Consider the following 22,738-nt stretch of genomic DNA (forward strand, 5'->3'; position numbering starts at 1 on the left):
TCTATCCGATCAAATTTATCTGTTCAATCTTTTCAATTATAAGTATTTTTTTTTCATTTTTAGTGTTACTGTTCTTCCTGAGAAGAGAGATCGATTTTTTTTTTTTTTGTTCTTGTTATGAATATTATGGTGATGCCATTATGACAAGTTTTAAATATACTTGTTCTCCAAGCTTTACTTGTTCTCCAAGTGACTTTGTCCACAAGCTATTGTAATCCTATATAAATGACTCATTACTCATGGAATAATACACACTAATTCCCTTTTTCTCTTCTTCATTAATCAAAACCAATTGACATTGTTCTGTATTCCTACGTCTCCGACTTTGATACAGAGCCGAAGTCTCCGTTTTTAAGCTAAGTATTATTTATATTTCAATCATAAGTTTAGTTGATTCATGTTCATATTAGTAGGAATACGTGTTTAGTGTTCACGTTCGTGTGCTTTAATTAATATCTTTGACTTTGAATCATAAGAATATCGTATCGATCCTTAACAAACACATGATTTATTTATATCATTGGTTTCATTGTAATCTTTATATTTGATATATATGAATTTGGAACTTATTTTTGTTTGTCTAATGTTGAGTATTATATAGCCATGTTTCATGAGCAAAGGTTTAAATAATTCAGGGTTATGTGTTTACAAAAGAGGCGTTTTAATAAGAAGCTTACAAGACAACAAGCAACTGGTTTGATTGATCTCTAGTGTGATTGTTCCTGAATTCCTTGTGTCCACTACCAACCAAGCGAAGTTTCAGTTGAGGCGTGAAACCCTAGATCTTCCTTAAGGTCTCTAACCGACATCTCTCTGTTTGATAAAGCTAAGTTTCTTTCATATTTATTATCAGTGACATGGTTATGGTTCGTATAAATTTGCTATAGTTTGTTTGATGCTTATTGTGGATTAAGTGCATATAGGTTCGTTCTCCATTATATTTCAAAGCATACATATTTATTACGGAGCTTTCTTATGTCATATTTACAAGTTACAGCCATTATATATATTTAACTTGACATGGCATACAACATGAATCTCTGCAGCAATTATAATTTAATTATTCATATTGTTCCATTAGCTCTTTTTTCACGTGGCCAGCTTAAGATTTTTATTTGGTTGTTGTTACTTGATTCATATCGATTACACTGGTTTAATGCACAATACATTTGAATATTTCATATGTATAGCACGTAAGATTTGGGGTGTGTTTTGATATGCATATATAACCGTGTCATGGTATGTTTAGTACTAATGTTTCTTAAAAGCTAACCATGGATTTGATTATTCTGATATTAATGTTTAATGTTGAATAATAGTCATATTTATATGAGCAAATTTTAAGTATTTCAGGATTATTTAATCTTTGTAAAAGTGAAGATACCATGTGAGATGTCGAGAAACATGAAAAGTTGGAACCCATAAAAGATAAGTATTTTCTTATTTTCGATGTTTTATATACAAGGTTGAGTAAAGTATGATTAGATAAAGTAATTTGCATAAAAGTTGGTATGGAGATCATATTTCATTACCATTTTATATATGGGGGTTTTAAGTTTAAGGCTTGATTTTAAAATATGTATAAGTTTTGGAAAACAATCCAAAGAAATATATTATCACCGGAATGTGATTATCTATAGCTCATTATATTTATGCATCTAAAAATTACAAGACATGAAGTCTGTAAATAAAGTTCAACTATGTTGGATGTTAAGTTTAGAAGCAAAATTTCTCGAAGAAATTTTTAATGATGCATCTATATTGAAAAATATTATTTTTCACAAGTAATGTTGTCCAGCAGACACATGATTGAGAAAAGAAATTAAAGAAGATTATATTTATATCTTGTCTCCTTGAAACTGAGAAATTTAATGAGCTATTGATGTTAGATGATAAATCACGTCTAGTTGATTATAATTATTTTCCTGAAGAGAATATGACATTTTATATTGAGAAAGAAAATCAACATAAATAGTATTGGTCAAGAAAGTGGACATAAAAATGGTTGTAGACGTGAATATGGATAAGGTCAAGATCCAAATAGTTTCTTTATAGAACTTATATTCTCACTTGAAGTTGAGAAAATAAACATGGTAATAAAGAAGAGATATGATTCATTCATCGAAATATGAAAGAAAATTTTTGTGAGTACAATACAAGCTAATAGAAAGCTTAGAGTGTTCAAGAAGAGGATATATGAATGCTCCAGAAGAGTACATAGTATTATTGCACATAGAATGCAATTTAAATTCCTCAATTTAAAGTTCTTAAGGTATTGTATTCTTATAAGTCTCAAAAAAAAAAAAAAAAAAAAAAAAAATTAGAAGGATCTAAGAAATAATACATAACCCATGTATGGTATGTTGTTGATTCAAAAATGAGATTCATTCGAGATTGATAAACCTGTATTATTATCATCTCGAGGGGAAGAGTTAAAGTAAATCTCTCGGATTTTGAGACACTTATGTTGAGACAATAAGCAAAAGAAATGCTATATACATTTCAAATCATAAATATTTATCAAGGCAGTATAAGTATTTTAGAAAAAGTATCTATAGCCTCTTATATATTGTACTACACAAAGATTAGTGTAATGAAGATAAATATATAGTAAACCAGAAGTTTACAAAATATGTGGCATGAACCAGTTAGACCATTTTGGTTCAGTAATGATGCGAAAAGATACATAAATATTTATGTGAATATTCATTGAAGAACCAGAATATTCTTGCGAATGATTTCACATATGTTGTTTGCTCATAAGATAAAATGGTAATACGGTTTTCACCAGCCAAATGAAGTTATTGGCATGAATAAAGAAGATGTTAGTGGACTGATCACCCACTATGCATCTTTATAATACTGGTGAATCCACTTCTTAAAGCCTTAGATGACTATAGAAAAATCACTGGGACAAGTGTTAAACATTTTGAGCAACACTAATTCGCATCAAGCCAACAAGTAATCATTGGTTCTCCCCGTCATTGGTATTGGGTTAGAAATCAACCATTTTCCATCAAAGAATGTTGGATGTGCGATATACATTCCATTTGCTCCACCATAGAGCTTTAATTAAGATGGATTCTCAAATGAGGTTGAAATTATATGTTGGATATGAATCTTCATTGATACTTAAGAATCCATAGCCATCCCTGAAGGATATAAGTAAGGCTCGATTTGAATGCTAAAAGTGAATTAGCATTTCCAACATAAAGGGGAGAAAATAAACAGCTGAAAAAGAAAATAAGTTGATATGAGTTATCGTTGATCCTCAGACTAAAGAAAATGTAAAATACAAGTCCAAAAGATAATTCAATTATAGTGCTTAGTAAAACAGTTGCCAGACAAATTTGCTGACCCCAAATAAATATAGTGATCGAGTCACATATAACAGCTGTAAATGCTCCAATAAGAATAGATGTTCTATAAGAACAATATCAAACTGCAAGTCACGCCTGAAGCGTGGTAGACATGTGGTTCCAAAGATAAGAATCCTCACAAATGAAAAGGAGCATAAATTAATAATGGTCACGAGGAAATAAAGTTTTTGAATGATCCCCAGAAGAGACATTAAACATGACTGAAAGAAATTCAGGTACCTGAGACAATGAAGAGATCTCAATAAGTTATGTCATGTATAGAATAAAATGGAACGAATAGACAAATCGACGTCGATGATATTTATGCATGCAAAATAGCGGTTGATATGATAAATGAGAAAGAGGATCATGAAAGAAAGTCTATTGAAAAGTGTACACAAAGAGATGATTGGCCAAATCAAAAAGAAGCAATAGACAAAGATAAAAACTCTTGTGAAAGAGTGAGGTTTTTGGACCAGTAGTCCATACACTAGAAGGTGTAAAACAAGTGGGATAGAAATGAGTCGTTGCACCAAAGAAAGATCAATATGGAATTGATTGTGAAGAGACATAGTCTTATGTGATAGGTGCAACTACTTTTATGTTCCTTATTAGTCTGACAATAAATGAAGAACTTGAATTATACAACCCACTGAAAACTGATAGTCCCTAAGAGATAGAATCCCTAAAAGATAGAATCCCTGAAGGATTGATGATATCAAAATCATATTTGATCGAAATATGTTTATGGGATATATGAAATATTTGAAGTTAATCAATATATCTTTATATTTATCAAGAGATTATAGATCAATAGAATCATTGATTTAAATATAATCAAAAACTCCCGAAGAGTTATAGAAAATTATATTTTGGAAGAAAGCTCTTGACAATACAATATTGTCTTTATGTATTCCAAATCAGAGATCTAAAATTAGATGTTATCATAAAAATCCTTGAAGGCTTTTATTTAAGATGCTCATATATGTTTGGTCTTGAAGTACCATATTTAAAGTGTTATTGAGTAAATTACTAATCTTTTTTATAACCAAAAGATTTAATTTCATATGACAAGAAAGAAAGTCATAATAGTAACTTTCATAGTTACGAATGAGTCATTTGTATGTACGAGATGAATGTCTAGACGATTGTATGTAAGAAGTTTGGTTTGAAGTCCAAATAGACCAAGAAAATATTGTCTATATCAAATAAGAATTGTGGACTAGAAATCTATAGACCTTGAATACTCTAATGGAAAGAGTATTACAATATTCTCAATTTCAAAAGGAGATTTCTCTGATTTGAATGCATATCCTGAAGATATTGCTTTCTGGAGAAGAAATGTGAAATATGTGTGGTTGTACTCTTTTCCCTCATCATGGTTTTTATCCCACTGGGTTTTTCCATGACAAGGTTTTAATGAGGCAACAAAGAACACACAAAAGATAGACATCCAAAGAGAATGTTACAATTTGGGAGATGAAAATCTATCATTGTTCTAAAGTTTTGGAGATAAAAAGAATCCAAGAAATGGTCAGATCATAAAGACTCATGCACTACTGAAGAATGGTGAAGTTCGTTTCCTACAAGTTCGTTTGAGTAAATATTTGGCTGTTTCATTCACCAAGACGCTACCCCTGCTACTTTCAAGAAGCTCACTCATCTTATTGAACTACGCTGTCTCATAGATCTCGACGTATGTACACATGAGGGGAAGTCATTGCACACTGCACTCTTTTTTCTTTAACTGTTTTTCCTATTGGATTTTCCTGGTGAAGTTTTTAACGAGGCAGCATCTTACGCGCATAATGGACATCAAGGAGAAGTGTTATGAATATTATGGTGATGCCATTATGGCAAGTTTTAAATATACTTGTTCTCCAAGCTTTACTTGTTCTCCAAGTGGCTTTGTCCACAAGTTATTATAATCCTATATAAATGACTCATTACTCATGGAATAATACACACAAATTTCCCTCTTCTCTTTTTTATTTATAACAGTTCTTAGCTTCTTCTGTTTCTCAATTTTTAATTTTAAAATTAAATTAATTTGACGACGGCTACACGAAAGATTGATAATGAGAGTTTGATCTTATCCAAAGTCTCAATTTTTTTTTAAACTTTGTCATCTTCTTCTTCTTCTTGAACCAGAACTTTGTCTTTTTTTTTCCTTTTTTACTTAGCTTTCCTATGTTTATGTTTTAAAAGTTCTTGGCTGATCTGTTCGATTGGGTTTGTTGTTCTTTTCAGTTTGTAAACTGAATATTTCTTTAGTTCCTGTTGTTCTATGATACTGAATGTTTCTATCAACCAGCAGGAGCCAAAAGAGAACTGACCTCCGTGAAGAAGCTTCGGCACTATATTGTCTACGGGAGATGACAATAGTGAGTCTCTTAACTCTTAAGTTTTTAATAAGTTCTCTTAAATGACAATTTTTACTAAAGATACATGAAGCTAAGCGTTCAGATTACAAGCCAAATACCCAAAACCGAATCAATAGGACATTCTGTATTTCTCTGTTTTTAACCTTTAAGCATATACAAAACTTAACCAAAAAAGGTCGAACTTATTTTGCAACCCACTATGATCTGTGCAGCTCATTCAAGGCACCTTTTCCTATCTACAGATACACTACATCAAAGTCTTCGATTGACTTCTTCAATTCATCGTCACCGTCTTCTGCACCCCTGTAACATTTAATATTTATATAGTTAGCTTTTGGAAACAAATGATATTGATGTACAAAATGATATTGGAAAAGATTAAGGAGAACTTATAGTTTGCTTTAGTAAATTCATTGGTATACATTAATTGGTGGTGCAAAATGGTTCATATTATGGTCTTATACCAAATGAGTATTAGAGTAAGTGATAAAATTTTAAGCAAATGGTCCCAGCATTAAGTTTTTTTTTTTCAGGGGAATCGCTGTAATACATTTCACGTGGTGAGTTTCTTCTTTGAACCAAAGCTGCTCCACTGAAATCTCGCCTCAAGAAGCTGGGAACACCATTTCCTCCCATCTATGTTTCAGATTGGAATAGAAGAAGAGTAAGATGAAGAAATGACTATCAGGAAAACGAGTTATGTTCAACATTAAACTCGGTGACGGTTGAAGAAGAATGGAAGAGAAGGGAGTTTCAGACTCTCAACTTACGCTGCTCATGTTTTTATCTAACAGGTCACATGGAACTTTTTAACCGTTCAAAAGGGCAGCATCAAAACCTAGACAGATGTTTCTTTTTTTCTCTTTGAACATCAATTACTGATAAAAACATTTTATGCTTGACATATTCTTCAATATCGAATTTCAACAACTCTAAATGACTAATTCTGAACAACATTACAACCCTAAATAATTAGTTCTGAACAATATTTATATAACAAATATTGTGGTCTTATAAGATAAATGAGCTTGCTTATAAGAAGGCATGTATTGGTTAGATGAATATGGAAGCGTTATGTTATGTTGATGTGGTTTATTTATAAGCGCACTATTAATATAAGCATATTTCGAGTTATTGTTATGCCAATAGTCCATAACACACTTACGAAGGTATAGTGAGGCCCTAAGTATAATAAGAACAACTCGAAACACTCAATTCTCACTCTAAACATGGTGAGAAGAGTCATAATAGTGAGGCCCTAATTATTGGGTGTAAAAGTCTAAAAGCGTATTCATAACACACTTAAGCGCCTGTCTGATTTGGGTTTAAGACGTGGTATTTTCTAACAAGTATTCATACCCATAATTAAATTTGCCATGATATCGTAATCAGTAACTAAGAAAATATGAATACGCTTTTAGACTTTTACACCCAATAATTAGGGCCTCACTATTATGACCCTTCTCACCATGTTTAGAGTGAGAATTGAGTGTTTCGAGTTGTTCTTATTATACTTTGTCTGAACAATAATCATTCATCGCTATTACATAAAATATCAAAACACATACAACCCCACATTAATGACACATACGTACTTTTAAATTTTAATATTTCCATTTTCCTTGCATTGATCAGTGGCTTCCTACAAAAATAAATTGTCCGGTATGTAGAAAAAGTAATTTATGATACCAACTTAATAAAAAATAAAAGGGTTTATTGGGTTCTAATTTCCAATATCACTTTTATCACTTTTGTCCTCATTTAGATATTTTTTTTTTTTGATATTTTTCTTTTTCTTTCTCACCATTTAGATATTTTTCTTTCTCGCCATTACAAATTTCTATATTTATGTTAATCTTGACTTTGTAGCTCTATGCTTTGTTTTCTGCTCTCCTTTTCTTTTAAAAAAAAGCCATCCTTTCTAAAATGCTCAAAAAAAACTTCAATTTATCAATAATATTATATACTTATTAACCTTTCTCTTTATGTTCCCATGTAATCTCCTCTAATCTCACATCATTTTACAAGAATAACTTGCAGCCCAAACTCAGGCAAATCCAACATAAACAAACACTCACTTCCACGCAACGCCTATGAGTGGTATTGTTAAAATTATATTTAAATAAATTAAATTAGACCACGAAAGAAACACAATTTGAATATGTGTTGGTTGGGAAATATATCTCTAAGAAGTATGTGTCATTAGAGGTGTCCTTGATTCAGTATATAAAGCCTTCACTTGATATATCTTTATACACACTCATTTTATTATCCAAATTATATTTACTTTGGTGCAACTGTCACCTATATAATATTATAGTTTAGCGCTCCTATCATTTACGATATTCATCTTTTGCTTGAACAACTACAAAACATACAAATATATTACTATCACTAACTAATACCAAATAGATCAACAAATCTTTTACAACTTATTAGAAAACAAAACGTACGAACCGTAGCGCCGGAATACTCCTAGTATGTAAGAAAGCTCAAAAACCATATAAAATACGTTTAACTGATCGATCAAATATGTTTGTAACTTATACAATTATCTTGTTGAAAACACTATAATGTATTATTATTCATGACTCATGATGTAAATATGTTTTTCTTTTAAAAACAATTATATTAATTAAAAACCGGCAAATCGAAAATCCGGTATCTCTTATAATTTTGAATAAAACAAAATAACCGCTTTAAATCATCTCCAACTAGATCCTTTTACACAAACCTAACTGGCGCAATTCACTAGCCGGTTTCAGATATCACAGAATTGTCCACCGTTCTCAACTGTAGTAAAGATAGCCCAAGAAGGTGGAATTAACACGGTTTTACCTTCCCGAGCCTAAGAGACCATCACCGTCTTAGTTCCTTTCCTGCCAGAGTAGCTGAATCCTGAAGAATTCATCATCCTTGTAATTGATCCTATCAAGAAAGCACTATAAACACAAGTCTATCGGCAGAGGATAGCAATATCGTCAAAAGCCGAGGACACCGACAAAACAAACATCCTCCGAAGAAAAACGGGATGCGATGGTAGAAAACACTGGATCAATAAATTCATAACCTGCAAAAGGAGAGGAGAACATTCTACCAAGGCAACCAAAAAATTATCTCGACATTGGAATGACCATTCCCCACCAGGTCTCCAAGTCGCAAATCAAACTAACTGACTCAATCGGAGCAACTAAACGACATCTTGGGCTGGACCAGAGAACCTTACCACGTCCTCTTTGCGCTTGGGCTTCTCGACGCTGCAGAAACAAAGGGTAACCATATGAAGTGGATATGAAGACTCCATACCTCACGTGAAAAGGCAAGAGCTGCTTAAAAACCAAAACCGGGGGAAGCACGATAAAATGGAGAGCAACCGCCAGAGATGTAGCTGATTTGTCATAGACGACAGAACAAGACCACACACCTTAAGCTACACACAGTGACCTACCAAGATGCGGCAGCCACACTACCACCAGAACCAGTGCATGCTCTGGCAGCCACAACCACCACCTCTCCTGAGGACTAGCTAGACCCTTAATCGAGACAAAATTTGGAACCTCGACTATAGGAGACCTAAGCGCTCCACTCCACATTGAAAAAAACCTTTGAAATAATACAACAAGAAAAAGACCAGAGGAGCGAGCCGGTGATGAATACCATGCGCCACCATTGCATATAACATCAAGCAAATCTACAAAGTAAAAGCGAGATCCACAAAAGCCCCACCCTAAAAACCCGACTCCTTACTCCTCGCAACCCCTGCCACCTCGTCGAAGATCCATAAAAAGACCTCAACCGCTGGATTCATTACTCTCCGGAGCAGATCTAGGTTCTATCGGCAAAGCCTCCACCAGAAAGTCGGACATATATGGACGGCGAAAGGAGAGGAGAGGTAAATAAAAAATAAGGGGAGAAAAAGAAAAGACGTCTCCGATGTCAGAGATATGATGCCGGATCTAGCTGAAGGACCGAAGAGAATCGTTTTTGGTTTTGCTTTTTGATTGGTTTCCCTATATTGATAGAGACAACATGAGGTAAATATGTTTTCATATAAATAAGTTACAAATGTTTTATTTGCTAATATATGCCAGTTTTAGGTTTTAGCAAATCTGATAGTTTTTATTGTATTTAATTAGCAAATCTGATATATTAGTTCAAATAATAAATGTAATTACATAAACAAAGAAAAAAGAGACAAATTTTGGAGAAACCCCGGCTTATGTATGATCGATTGGTTTGTTAGGGAAAATCCCAAAAATATTACAAGACTTCATATACAATCTGAAAAAAATTCAAATAATAGTTACAATAACTGGTTTGTAAAATTTGATTGTTCATGATATTCTTTGCACATTATGAGCTATTAAAAAGATCACTTTGGGTGCTTAGCAACCTGGGCTAAGGCACCCCCACTACATTTCACCTTATGGTCATGCGGATATGCAGGTATCTTACGGTTCATTTGAATATCCGAAATGAGAATCCATCCGTGAGCCACACCATCCCTTTGGAAATTAGTTTGAGCCTACTTTGGATACCCCGAGATAAAAAAGATGAAGATCAAAATCACATATGCACAACTATATTATAGGTAACTATTGTCTATTGTTATCTTAAGTTTATTTTACATATAAGTGTATTATGACTATGGTATTTGGTCAAATAATATACTCATATGAAGAGGAATAGTTATAATTTGTTGAGACATGATCAAATTTGAACAGTGGAAAAAGAACTGCCTTAACGAATTATCGTCGAATCATGGTCTTTAATATCATTCATTCTATAAAAAAAATTCATTCCAAATCGATTTATTTGTCTCTTTTTAATGGTACGTAGAAAGATACATACCAGTTAAAAGCTGGGGAAGTAATAATTAGAAGAAGCAGAGAAATAGAGAATTTGAAGGAAAAAAATGGAGTTTGTTTTTCTTCCAAGTAAATATCGATGATGCCCTCACCTTTCTTATTCCCTCATTTGTCCCTTTCCTTTTTCATGTTTATTTCTAACCTCTCTGTCCCTTTCAATCCTTCTCCAGCAGATATCCTCTGATTCTATCCCTCACAATATTTTAGAAAAACAGATATTATTTCACAAAATCAATAAAATTCACCAAGAGTAGTTCCAGTTTCTTATATAAAAAGTAATTCATCAGAAAAAGAACATAAATAGCTATAGAACTGTAAACACACATTAAGTTTAGAATGCTTAGATAATATTTCTTATACTAACTAATGTTGATCTAAATAATTTTCAATAAAATTCACCAAGAGTAGTTCCAGTTTATTATATAAAAAGTAATTCATAACAATAAATAGCTATAGAAATATAAACACACATTAGGTTAAGAATGCTTAGATAATATAACTTATACTAACTAGTGATGATCTAAATAATTTTCCTTAAATAAAAATAAGAATCTTGTTTCTCCATTTCATTATTTTTGTTCTAAACAAAGAAAACCGAATTTCTGCATAAGGATTTCCTTCCGTTTTGCTCGAATATTAATCCAAAAGAAATTTTAATGTCATCTTGTTGTATATCCCAAATTTTGTCATATACAAATTTTCTAGATCATACATGTATAGTGAATAATTTTATTAAATATGTCACGACCTTTTTATTACCATATAGTAACGCGTAGTAAACCTTCTATAATTCATTTGCTTATATATGAAAATATAAAATAGATTTTAATTTGTTTGTGTGAGATTAAATCTACATGCATTAAAGACTAAAATTGAATAATTGATTTTCCAGGATCGTAAACTTTTATTGGGTCCCCATACGTGTATATATAAGTCACACCTTACACACTCTCTCTATATCTCCCACACACAAAACCTAGAATCTCTTTTTCTTAAACTTTTTTTTCTTGGTAAAGTTAATTTTCTTTCTCTCTCAAGATCATTGTCTTCATCTTCATCTTGATCTTGAAGATGGAGCCACCGCAACATCATCATCAAGCCGACCAAGAAAATGGCAACAACAACAAGTCCGGCTCTGGTAGTTATACGTGTCGTCAAACGAGCACAAGATGGACACCAACAACGGAGCAAATCAGAATCCTCAAAGATATTTACTACAACAACGGAGTCCGATCACCAACGGCCGACCAGATTCAGAAGATCTCTGTAAGGCTAAGACAGTATGGGAAAATCGAGGGTAAAAACGTCTTTTACTGGTTCCAGAACCATAAGGCTCGTGAGCGACAGAAGAAGAGATTCAACGGCACAGTCATGACCACGCCGACGTCTTCATCTCCCAACTTGGTTATGATGGCTAGTGATCATTATTATAACCATCATCCTCTTCTTCACCATCCTCAGCATGGTGTTACCATGCACAGACCTGCTTCAGTAAACGTTAAGCTTGACCAAGAAAATCATCTGCTTCATCAAAACAGATCATATCCTAGCTTCAATAACGGTGACTAACTAATTTCTTATATATATATATATGTTATAGTTAAAATGTTTTGTTTTGCATTACTGTAGGAACCATTTACACCACTAACTATAACATGAAAAAGCAAAAAAATCTAAGAAGTTTTACATCTACATATATATATATATATGAGTGATAAATATATATGTTATAGCGTATCAAACATTCAAAATATTATTTAAATATTATTTTCAATGAATTTATTCAGGTGATTTTTTTAAGTTAATTTTATGTTACTAGCTAGGATTAATTTACACCATAACTAATACATGTTGCAAAAAACAAGAAAAAGAAAACAAGACTTTCATGTATATATATACTATTGATATAAAAAAACAAAAAAAAATGATTTTGATAGTTATATGTAATGAAGTATATGTGAAGCTATATGGATCTTTAAATGGGGGAAACCAAATTTGCATCTAAAAGAACGATTTCTTTGTTGTGTAATGGAAACTGGCCTCACATGTTGCGGTATATAACAATATTAGGGATTTTGGTTAGTAGAAAATAGCTTATTATATGTTTCTTTTTCGTTCTCTAAATATTATTTGATGGTTTGAAAACATATACATGCATCTATATGGTCACAAAACCGTATATATCTGTTTGAAGGGAATTTAAATTATGCAGGTACAGGCACTGAATGTGGTGCTCTTAATGCGTCTTCTAATGGCTACATGAATAGCCATCTCTATGGATCTATTGTACGTTTGAAACTACAAGTCATTTATTTTAGACAATATAAATTCTGCATGCATATAAATTCCATTTACATTTATGAAACGGGATTTTGGGTGAAGGAACAAGATTGTTCAATGAGCTACAACAACGTAGGTGTAGAGTGGACAAACATGGATCATAATCATATTTACTCTGCTCCAGCTTACAACTTCTTCGATAGACCAAAGCCTATGTATGAACTAGAAGTTCATGAAGAAGAAGGAGACTATGGTGGCAATGCTTATCTGGAACATAGACGTACACTTCCTCTTTTTCCTATGCACGGTGAGGATCATATCAACGGCGGTGGTGGTGTCATCTGGAAGCACGGACAATCGGACGGTCGTGATCGTTATGGTAGAGGCCCTTGTGCTTCTCTAAAGCTATGCCTGAACTCCTACGCAGCCGGCGTCACACAGGATTAATGCTTTCTTGAGCTACGTCTGAACTCCTACGCTCTTTAGCTTCAATCGCATGGTTGGCTCGTATTATGCAGTTATAATAGTAGTATCTTCCGTACGTACGTAGTTTAATAAATTGTAATTACTCTCGTCTAGGTTTAACTTTATTTGAGTGTGTTTTTCACCTTTCTTTTATAATGTAACACATTGAAATTATATTAATATGGAATTTGAGTCTATTTCAGTACGATATACACATATGGAAATTCAAAAAAATCCGTAGGCATTATGTAGGGGAAAGCCCCCAAAATCTACATAGTTTTTATACAAGTGGATTAGCCAAATATAACCTATATATTGGTTTGAAATGAAAAAAATAAACTTCATATTCAATCAATCGCAAAAGTAGGGGTAGCAAATTATTATTTATCCCTTATGACCAAAAAAAAAAAAAGTTATTATACGATTCTATCATACGGAAGTCTACAATTAGTAGAGAGAAGTCTACAAAGTGTAGACCTCTTTATTATGAAGTCTACATCGTAATTTGATCTAATCATTTTATTTTAAAAATGTCTAATTAGGAAATATTGTGTGAATTTTTTTTATAAATCATCAACATAAGAACCAGTGTGAGGGATATAAATTAAAAAATTAATATAATTGAACATTTTTAAAAATATATATTGATTTGATAATTCTGTGTTGGAATTAGATTCTTAGGGTTATATTTTAGATTTAGGTTTTTGTTTTATTGACCTAAATTTACATATCAATTTGATAGTTTATATTTTACATATTTTGTTATTTGATACAATGATTAACTGAGACTTTTTGGTTATTAAGTACACATTTAGAGTTTCGATTTTGTGGTTTAAGACATTTCAAACAGCCCCTTATCCTCTTAGTCCGAGAGATTTTGCACTCCAATAGCCTCCCATCTCCTCAAAATTTAAGGGGATTAATCACTACAAGAAAACAGGGGGATTCTGATGGCGGAAATCGTCGGAAATTCGTCGGAATAGACCGATTCCGACGAATTTCCGACGAACCCGTCCGTCGGTATCGTTTCGTCGGAAAAAAAAAATTCGTCGGAATTTCGTCAGAACTTCCGACGACTTTCTGACGAATACCGAGAAACGTCATTCTGACGAACTTCCGACGATATTACGATGCGGATACACGAGACCAGAGTTCATCGGAAAAACTACGTACCGACGGAGAACGTTTCTCGGACAATTCCGACGTAGAGTGTTCCTCAGTGTATTCCGACGAACTTTAGGCGTCGGAATTTACCGACGGACAACGGTCGTCGGAATATACCGACGAACGTCGTTCGTCGGTATATTCCGACGGAAATGGGGTTCGTCGGTAAATTCCGACGGATATATGTCCGTCGGTATATTCCGACGACCACTGTCCGTCGGTATATACCCATTTTTTTTAAAAAAAATTAATTTTGCATTTTTATATATTTTTCGATATTAATAAATTTAAAAAATCAGAAACTTAAAACTAATAATATTATAAAATTTAAATTCATAAAAAACGAAATAGGAAAAAAACATTCATAAAGTTTAAAATTCATACAAACCGAAATAGAAAAAAAAACATTCCGAAAGTTTTAAAAAGCCGAAATAAACTAAGATGAACTCGAAGACATCAAACGATCTAGCTTCTGCATAATCTCGGTGTTGAACTTCTTCTGGGATGCCAACTCAGCAAGGATAGTGGCATTCTCCGAACGGATAGTGGCATTCTCCGAAAGGATAGTGGTGTTCTGCTCCTCCAATGCCCCAATCCGTTCATCTTTGTCATGTAGCTCCTCGAGAATCATGGGATCGGCATACGGAGCTTGCGAAGAAGATGCCGGATACGAAGAAGCACGACGGGCCAACCCAACTAAACGGCCTCCTTTCCTTTTAGGAACCGCCTACAAAAATATTTAAAGTAAGTAAAAAGGGACAAGTAAGTAATCGACATTATAAAAAAAATATATTAATAAAAAAAATTACCTTTTCAACCATCTCATTTATTTGCAAAAGAGACAGGTTGGTTGAAGCTCCCGTGGATTCGCCGTCATCAGAGAGAGGCTGAGATTGGGCAACTATTTCAGCTTCCACCAAATCAACTACACCTTTGATCACGGGGTCCTGAATTTGACCCGTCGTCTTGTTAGTGTGAGCCACCTTAATGAGTTGGAGACGATCAACGGGATTACCGTCATTTGCTTCGATCTAAAAAAACCGCCATTATTAGCCAAGAAATATATAAAATATTTATTTAAAAAATATAAAGATAAATAATAATAAAAAACTTACAAGTTCATCCTCCTTAGTAGACATAGAGCAAGCGCCGAGGTTGTGCACATACATACCTTTCCCGCCACGATCGCTCTTCCGGTTCCTGGAGTTCCTAGAAGACGTCTCTGCAGTTTCTTCCTTCTCCCAATGACCTATCAACTGCTCCCACACCGTCCCGTTGATGAACCGTGGCTTCTTGTTCTTCTGCCAAACTGTCTTCCACGCGTTTATCTGCTTTGTGTAAGAGTCCATGGCCTTCTCGTTGAATTTCTTACGGACTGTTTCCGTAAGATCGGAGTGCCAGTTGAACTCTTGCTACAAAACAAACACAATTTAATAAGTAAATATATTTAGAAAAATGTAAAAACTTTAAAAAAATGAAGAGTTACTATACCGCAAACTGACGAAACCACAACTCTCGTTCGTCGTTAGGGATCACACTCCACTTTGGATATCCAAAACGGAGCATGGAGTACATCATCTGGTTGATGCTCCGGCTAATGCCATTTTTCGACTTGGTGAACCTGTTAAAAAAAATACAAGTTAGCAAGTTAATTAAAGGAAAAAATATAACGGTACAAATAAAAAAAATACTAACCAAGTGCTATGGCCTCGTCGTGGGTTGGGTTGGAGAAACGGGAGATGCTCTCGACCTGGTTGTTGAACCAATAGATGAACCGGCATGACCCTCGGATCCTGTTGAGCAGCAGCGTGAGGGGCAGTGTGAGGGGCAGAGGGAGCTGGAGCGGGAATATATGCGGGAACCGAGTCATGAGACGATCCCGATGCACGGGAACTGCTCACCGAACTACGTCGAAGACGGGCTGCGGGGCGGGCTTCATCCTCGCCCCTAAAAAAAAAAATTAATACATCAAACATATTCTCAAATCATTTCTATTTTTAATGTTTTCATTTATATATTTACAAAAGGTTTTATAAACGTTTTAAAAAAAACTATTAAACCTTTTATATATATATATATATGTATGCAAAATTATTAAAAATTTATAAATATAAAAAAATGTTGTTAAAAATTTATAAATGAAGAAAAATGTTGTTAAATATTTATATTTTTTTTAAAAAAACGTTTTATTATACATAGTTTATTAGTGGAAACTTATAAAAAATTATAAAAAATTTTAAAATTTTTATTATACATGATTTACATATATATATATGTATACAAAATTATAAAAAATTTATAAATATAGAAAAATGTTGTTAAAAATTTATAAATGAAGAAAAATGTTGTTAAATATTTATATTTTTTTAAAAAAACGTTTTATTATACATAGTTTATTAGTGGAAACTTATAAAAAATTATAAAAAAATTTAAAATTTTTATTATACATATATGATATATGACTCACATAACTACGAAGCCACGCAGAAAATCCGTTATCTCTAAGTTGTCGAAGCTCATCTTCTGTTGCATGCCTGTGAGTCATACGCAACTCCGCCATATATACACTATATACAAAAATATTATCAATATGAAATAAATTTATTGAATATTAATCTAACAATAAATGAATAAATTTTTTTACCTCTCATATTGTAGAACATCTTCACAGTTGGTGAGCAAATATGTTTGCAAATGAGCGTGCTCAGTGTCCGTAAGTCTCCGCTTCGTGAATTTTCCACTAAGTCGTCCTATTTCCTTGAACATGCTTGGGACAGTAACATGATATGTTGCTCTCTCCCCTCTATCATCATGCCGAGCAGGTCTTCGGTGTTTTGTATGCACTTCTGGTGGAAAATAATTTTCAGCAAAGATTGCAGTTTCTTCATTGATCACCTGTGCCACTATAGATCCTTCCACCCTGCTTTGATTTTTGATCATCTTCTTCAGATGATGCATATAACGCTCAAAAATATACATCCATCTGTACTGCACAGGACCACCAAGTTCCAATTCTCTTGCGAGATGAATAGCAAGATGTTCCATTACATCAAAGAATGATGGAGGAAATATCTTCTCAAGGTTGCACATGCTGACTGGTGCGTTTGTCTTCAAATTATTAATACCCTCTTCAGTCACTACTCTGCTGCATAAGTCGCGGAAGAAAACACTAATCCCTACATAGATAAAAGACATAATTTTCGTAAGTATTAAGTTTTTATAAGCATAATTGTTAAATATAAAAATAAATTAAATTTTAAAAATATAATATACCTGCAATTGCTTCATGAACATTACGTGGCAATAATGCTGAAAAAGCAAACGGAAGGAGGCGCTGCATAATTACATGACAATCATGACTCTTCAAGCCAGTAAACTTTCCTTCGCTTCTATCAACGCAGTTCCCCAAATTTGATGCATATCCGTCAGGAAATTTCACTTTATCTGTAATCCAATCAAAGAACTCTTCTTTTCTAGCACCATCCAGCCGATAAATGGGAAAAGGGGTTGTACCGTTCTCATCAACGTGAAGTTCAGAACGATCACAAATATCGACTAAATCCAACCTTGACTTCAAATTATCCTTCGTTTTACCTTGGATGTTAAGGACTGTGTTCATCAGATTATCGAAGAAGTTCTTCTCAATATGCATGACATCTAAATTATGCCGCAATAGATGACTCTCCCAATATGGCAGATCCCAGAAAATACTCTTTTTGTGCCAGTTATGTAGCTCTCCAACCGCATTGACTCGAATGTTTTCATGTCCACCTACATCTGGCGTCCTTTCTGCATCAAAATACCTAAACTGCTTCAACAAATCTTTCCCACTAACTTCCTCAGGTGGACCATCAAACACCTGCTTGTTCTTCGTAAACGAAGTCTTACTCATGCGGTATGGATGATCAGGTGGTAGAAATCGTCTGTGACAGTCAAACCAACACGTTTTCCTTCCGTTCTTTAGTTGGAAAGCATCTGTGTCATCTTGACAATATGGACATGATAGCTTCCCATGTGTTGTCCATCCAGATAACATACCATATGCTGGAAAGTCACTTATTGTCCACATAAGTACTGCCCGCATCTGAAAGTTTTCTTTGCGCGAAACATCGTATGTCCCAAAACCATGCGCCCATAGTTGTTGCAACTCGTATATTAGTGGTTGAAGAAACACATCTAGTGATCTTTTAGGATGATCTGGCCCGGGGATGAGAATTGAGAGAAACAAAAACTCTCGTCGCATGCACAAGCTCGGCCGTAAGTTGTACGGTGTCACAATAACTGGCCATAGAGAATACTGCCTTCTATGCTTTCCAAATGGGCTGAAACCATCAGTAGATAATCCAAGATAAACATTTCTTCTCTCTTCCGCGAATTCTGGATATGTTGACTGGAAATGTTTCCAAGCCTTTGCATCTGAAGGATGTCTAATCTCACCATTTGTGGAATGCTCTGCATGCCATCTCATTGCTTTTGCTGTGCGCTCACACTGATACAACCTCTTCAATCTTTCCGTCAAAGGCAAATACCACATTCTTTTGAATGGGATCGGAACTCTTCCCCTCGTCTCCTGATAACGAGGTTTCCCACAAAATTTACATACATTCCGTGTCTCATCCGCTCTCCAGTAGATCATGCAGTTGTCAATACATACATCTATCACTTCATACGGTAGTTGAAGACCTGCAACAAGTTTCTGAACCTCGTAGTATGAACCCGGTGCAAGGTTATCCTCAGGTAGAATACCTTTGACAAAATCAGTAATCGCATCCATACATTCTTCAGCCAAATTATAGTCTGTCTTAATACCCATTAATCTAGTTGCAGATGATAAGACTGAATGACCATCTCTACAATTTTGATACAAAGGTTGTTTTTCTGCATCCAACATGTCAAAAAATCTCCTAGATTCGGGGTTTGGTTCTTCCCCTCTATAATGATCATGTACCATCTGCTCAGTACCTACACCATAATCTATATCCGTTCTAGATTCTTCTAACCTAATATCAGGCTGAGGTTCACTAACAGGCTGAGGTTCGCTAGTACTACCATATTCATAACCAGTTTCCCCATGAAGGTACCAAACTTTATAATTACGTGAAAACCCTTTCATATACAAATGAGTCCAAACATCAAATTCTTTTATAACCTTATTATTATTGCAAGAAGAGCAGGGACATCTTAACATACCACTTTTTGCATCCGGTTGCTGTTGAACAAGCCCCATGAATTCAACAATCCCTTGAACGTATTCTTCCGTAAGCAAATTGGTGTTCGGATCCAAATGAGGTTTACCCATCCACGAACGATAATAAACTTCTGAAGACATGATTTTCACGGAATTGTTATGACTAAAGAGAATGAAGAGAGAATGAAGTGTGAATGAGTTGAATGAGGAGGGGTTGTATTTATAGGAAATTGCTTACGGACCTCCGACGACTTTCCGACGGAATTCCGACGGATGTAAAGCAGTCCGTCGGAATTCCGTCGGTATTGTCCAATCTCAAACGGCTATACAACGGTCATATATATTTGTCGGCAACGGTCACATGGTTCGTCGTAATTCCATCGGTATTTTCCGACGAACTTCCGACGACTTTGCTGTTAATCAGAATGTCGTCGGAAATTCGTCGGAATATACCGACGAACTTCCGACGACTACAACGGTTACATTTTTTATCGGAATGTCGTCGAAAAGTCGTCGGAAAGTTCCGACGAACCATATTTCGTCGGAATTCCGTCGGAAATGGCCGACGGAATTCCGACGACTTAATTTTTTTGGATTTGATCAGAAATTTGTCAGTATTCCGTCACAAATGTCCGACGACCTTGGTGTCCGTCGGAACCTCCGTCGGAATTTGGTGTGTTTTCTTGTAGTGATAGCACACCATCAAATTTGAGGATACACTATTCACCCCCTTAAAATACGATTTACTTTAGTCTTACTATTAATATATGTTTAATGATTGTGTAGTTATTATTTTTTATTCTGCATTTTAGTATTATAATTATATTAGCACTTAAATATTATAATTATGGTCTTATAAAGTTAATTTCAAATAATAATAATATATTCATAAATATTGTATACTAAAATATAATAATATTGATAAAATATAATATAAACATATATTTGACACAACAATAATAATACATTTCAAAAAATTTACACAAATTGAACATTATTATACAATCATAATATTTTACATCAAATAAAAGTTACATAATCTGAAATATTACTTAAATGGCAATAAACGAAGATATACGTTTTCAAAACAATTTAGCACATAATCTTCGGATAAAAATAAGGAAGCTCATTTATCACTTAAAAAATGCATTGACTGAGCATATATGAGCATTACAGAAATAATCGTATTGATTAGTTATGTATTATATATATATATCTATATATTTGTAATTTCAATTGTATGTGTTTTATTATTATATGTAATTTCATGTCTTTTATTTTTGATTATAAGTAATTTGGTGTTAATACTAAATTTGTTTACTAATTATAGGTGTTTATTGTTTATTTTTTAAAGTTTAATGATTATAATTAATTATTAGGTGATTTTCCGTGCTCATCCACAGATAAAAATACTGTATTTACAAAATAAAAAAATTATTGTAATTGATTAACTTTTTATTTCTAGTTATTGATAAGTTTAAATTATTTTGTAGTTTGTATATAAACAAGAAAAATATAACACTGTTTTAAACTATGTTATTTCGTTATCTTAATTAAATATAAGATTTGGGGTATAAAAATTTGGATCGGTTAAGTTATTTTTGGTATGTTGAGTTGTATATATTTTTTCAATTGAATTTTAATCATACTAATCAGATTATATAATTTAATTTAGTTTCTAAGATTTGTAAATATGCATTTTTAAATTCATATATTTTGTTTTAGTTTAAATTTATGAGAAAAAGTTTAAGTGTTGATCAGAAGTTGTATAAGTGAATCAAATTTTATATCTTTTAAAAACACGTCGATCATTAGAGTTTTAGAACGTAATAGTAACCTAATTACTTTTATCAAATACTACATTCATAAGAAAACAATTTTCTAATGGAATTGGATTTGAGATAATTACTTGTTTATTTTTATAAATATTGAAACATTCACATAGTATTAGGTTTGAGAATCTGTAATTATGAAAAGAAAAATTGTATGAAATTGTGACAGAATTTTTTTAAATAAAAAATTTAATAATTATCCACAAAATAATTATTATTTTAGAAAATTTATAATTAAGAAAAAATAATTTTCTTTAATGTATTAAAAGTAAATACTGATTTGGTAACTACATTGACTTTTTTTATGAAAATGAATTATTATATTTAAAATGAAATATATTTAACTAACATTATTAACAATCGTAGAAAAAAGTTATTGAAAAAAAAATATCAAGAAAATTTTATGAAAGTGAGATTTATATAAAAGAAAATTACTTTTTTTAAATCACATGTTTTAAATATCAAAAATTACTATATTTTTGTTTCAAGATATTATTTCTGATACTAAATTCCTTTATGATATTGATATGATTTTATAAAAAATAAACTATTAAGAAAAAAATAAATAGATATATTAGTAATGGAAATTAGTAAAATAGTTTATGAAATTGGATTTATATAATTGCCAAGTGTGACTCAAAACTTGGAGTCAAACCCAAAACAATACCCCAACTTGGGTCAAAGGCAAAAGTAACCTAAAAGGCTATTGAAATTACAACTATCCCCTTGTGACCAAACAAAAAAATGGAATTTTTTTTACGTTTCTACCCCTTGAAAATAAGTCGTCCAGACGACTTAACTGAAAGTCGTCTGGACAGTTAGTCTTAAACATAATTTAAAAATTTTGTAAAAAATATTTTGATAAGTGAAAAATGGGAATTATGTAATTAACATATGTCTTAGGAGGTATAAATTAAGATATAACAAATTTCAATTGTTTTCAGCATAGATGAGTGAAAGTAGTGAGTCATGATATTCTTTAGTTTATGTTTCATCAACATATGTTGTAGTATTGTATGTGTTCTTAGGGTTAGATTTTGGAAAGCATTAAAACCGTTTTTGAAAATTTTTAAAATTACTTATGCGTGTTCATTTCTGTGTATAGTAAACACTATTTAAGTATAATTTGATTTTATAACGTGGTTAGTTAGTTAATCTAGTCATTTTAGTTTAGGGGTTCATTTTAGGGTCTAGGACG

The 22,738-nt window shown here is 32.8% G+C and overlaps 1 protein-coding gene and 2 long non-coding RNA genes across 6 annotated transcripts; 2 read left to right on the plus strand and 1 right to left on the minus strand.

Moving 5' to 3' along the window:
- The first annotated feature begins 4,526 nt into the window (after positions 1-4,526).
- On the plus strand, positions 4,527-6,673 carry LOC106445081. 3 transcript variants are annotated; one of them, XR_001288384.3, is made up of 3 exons: positions 4,590-5,743; positions 5,956-6,048; positions 6,277-6,673. It is a non-coding gene; the product is annotated as an uncharacterized LOC106445081 (long non-coding RNA). The 3 variants fall into 3 exon arrangements; XR_002659729.2 differs by having other exon boundaries at positions 4,527-5,743; positions 5,956-6,673; XR_007326119.1 differs by lacking the exon at positions 5,956-6,048 and having other exon boundaries at positions 4,527-5,743.
- Positions 6,593-8,720, minus strand: LOC125589945. The gene is made up of 2 exons (XR_007326120.1): positions 8,582-8,720; positions 6,593-7,385 (listed from the first exon to the last, which is right to left on the minus strand). It is a non-coding gene; the product is annotated as an uncharacterized LOC125589945 (long non-coding RNA).
- Positions 8,721-11,436: 2,716 nt separating this feature from the next.
- LOC106445080 (protein WUSCHEL) lies at positions 11,437-14,247 on the plus strand. Of its 2 annotated transcripts, XM_013886564.3 has the most exons (3): positions 11,437-12,172; positions 12,824-12,897; positions 12,994-14,247. In XM_013886564.3, exons 1-3 carry the CDS (start codon positions 11,683-11,685, stop codon positions 13,336-13,338), a joined length of 909 nt encoding a protein of 302 aa, XP_013742018.1. In that variant the 5' UTR covers positions 11,437-11,682; the 3' UTR covers positions 13,339-14,247. The 2 variants fall into 2 exon arrangements, with proteins under 2 accessions (XP_013742018.1, XP_022562959.1); XM_022707238.2 differs by having other exon boundaries at positions 12,824-14,247.
- The last annotated feature ends 8,491 nt before the right edge of the window (positions 14,248-22,738 follow it).

The sequence above is a fragment of the Brassica napus genome, chromosome C7, assembly GCF_020379485.1.
Source record: "Brassica napus cultivar Da-Ae chromosome C7, Da-Ae, whole genome shotgun sequence".
NCBI classification, from domain to species: Eukaryota; Viridiplantae; Streptophyta; class Magnoliopsida; order Brassicales; family Brassicaceae; genus Brassica; species Brassica napus.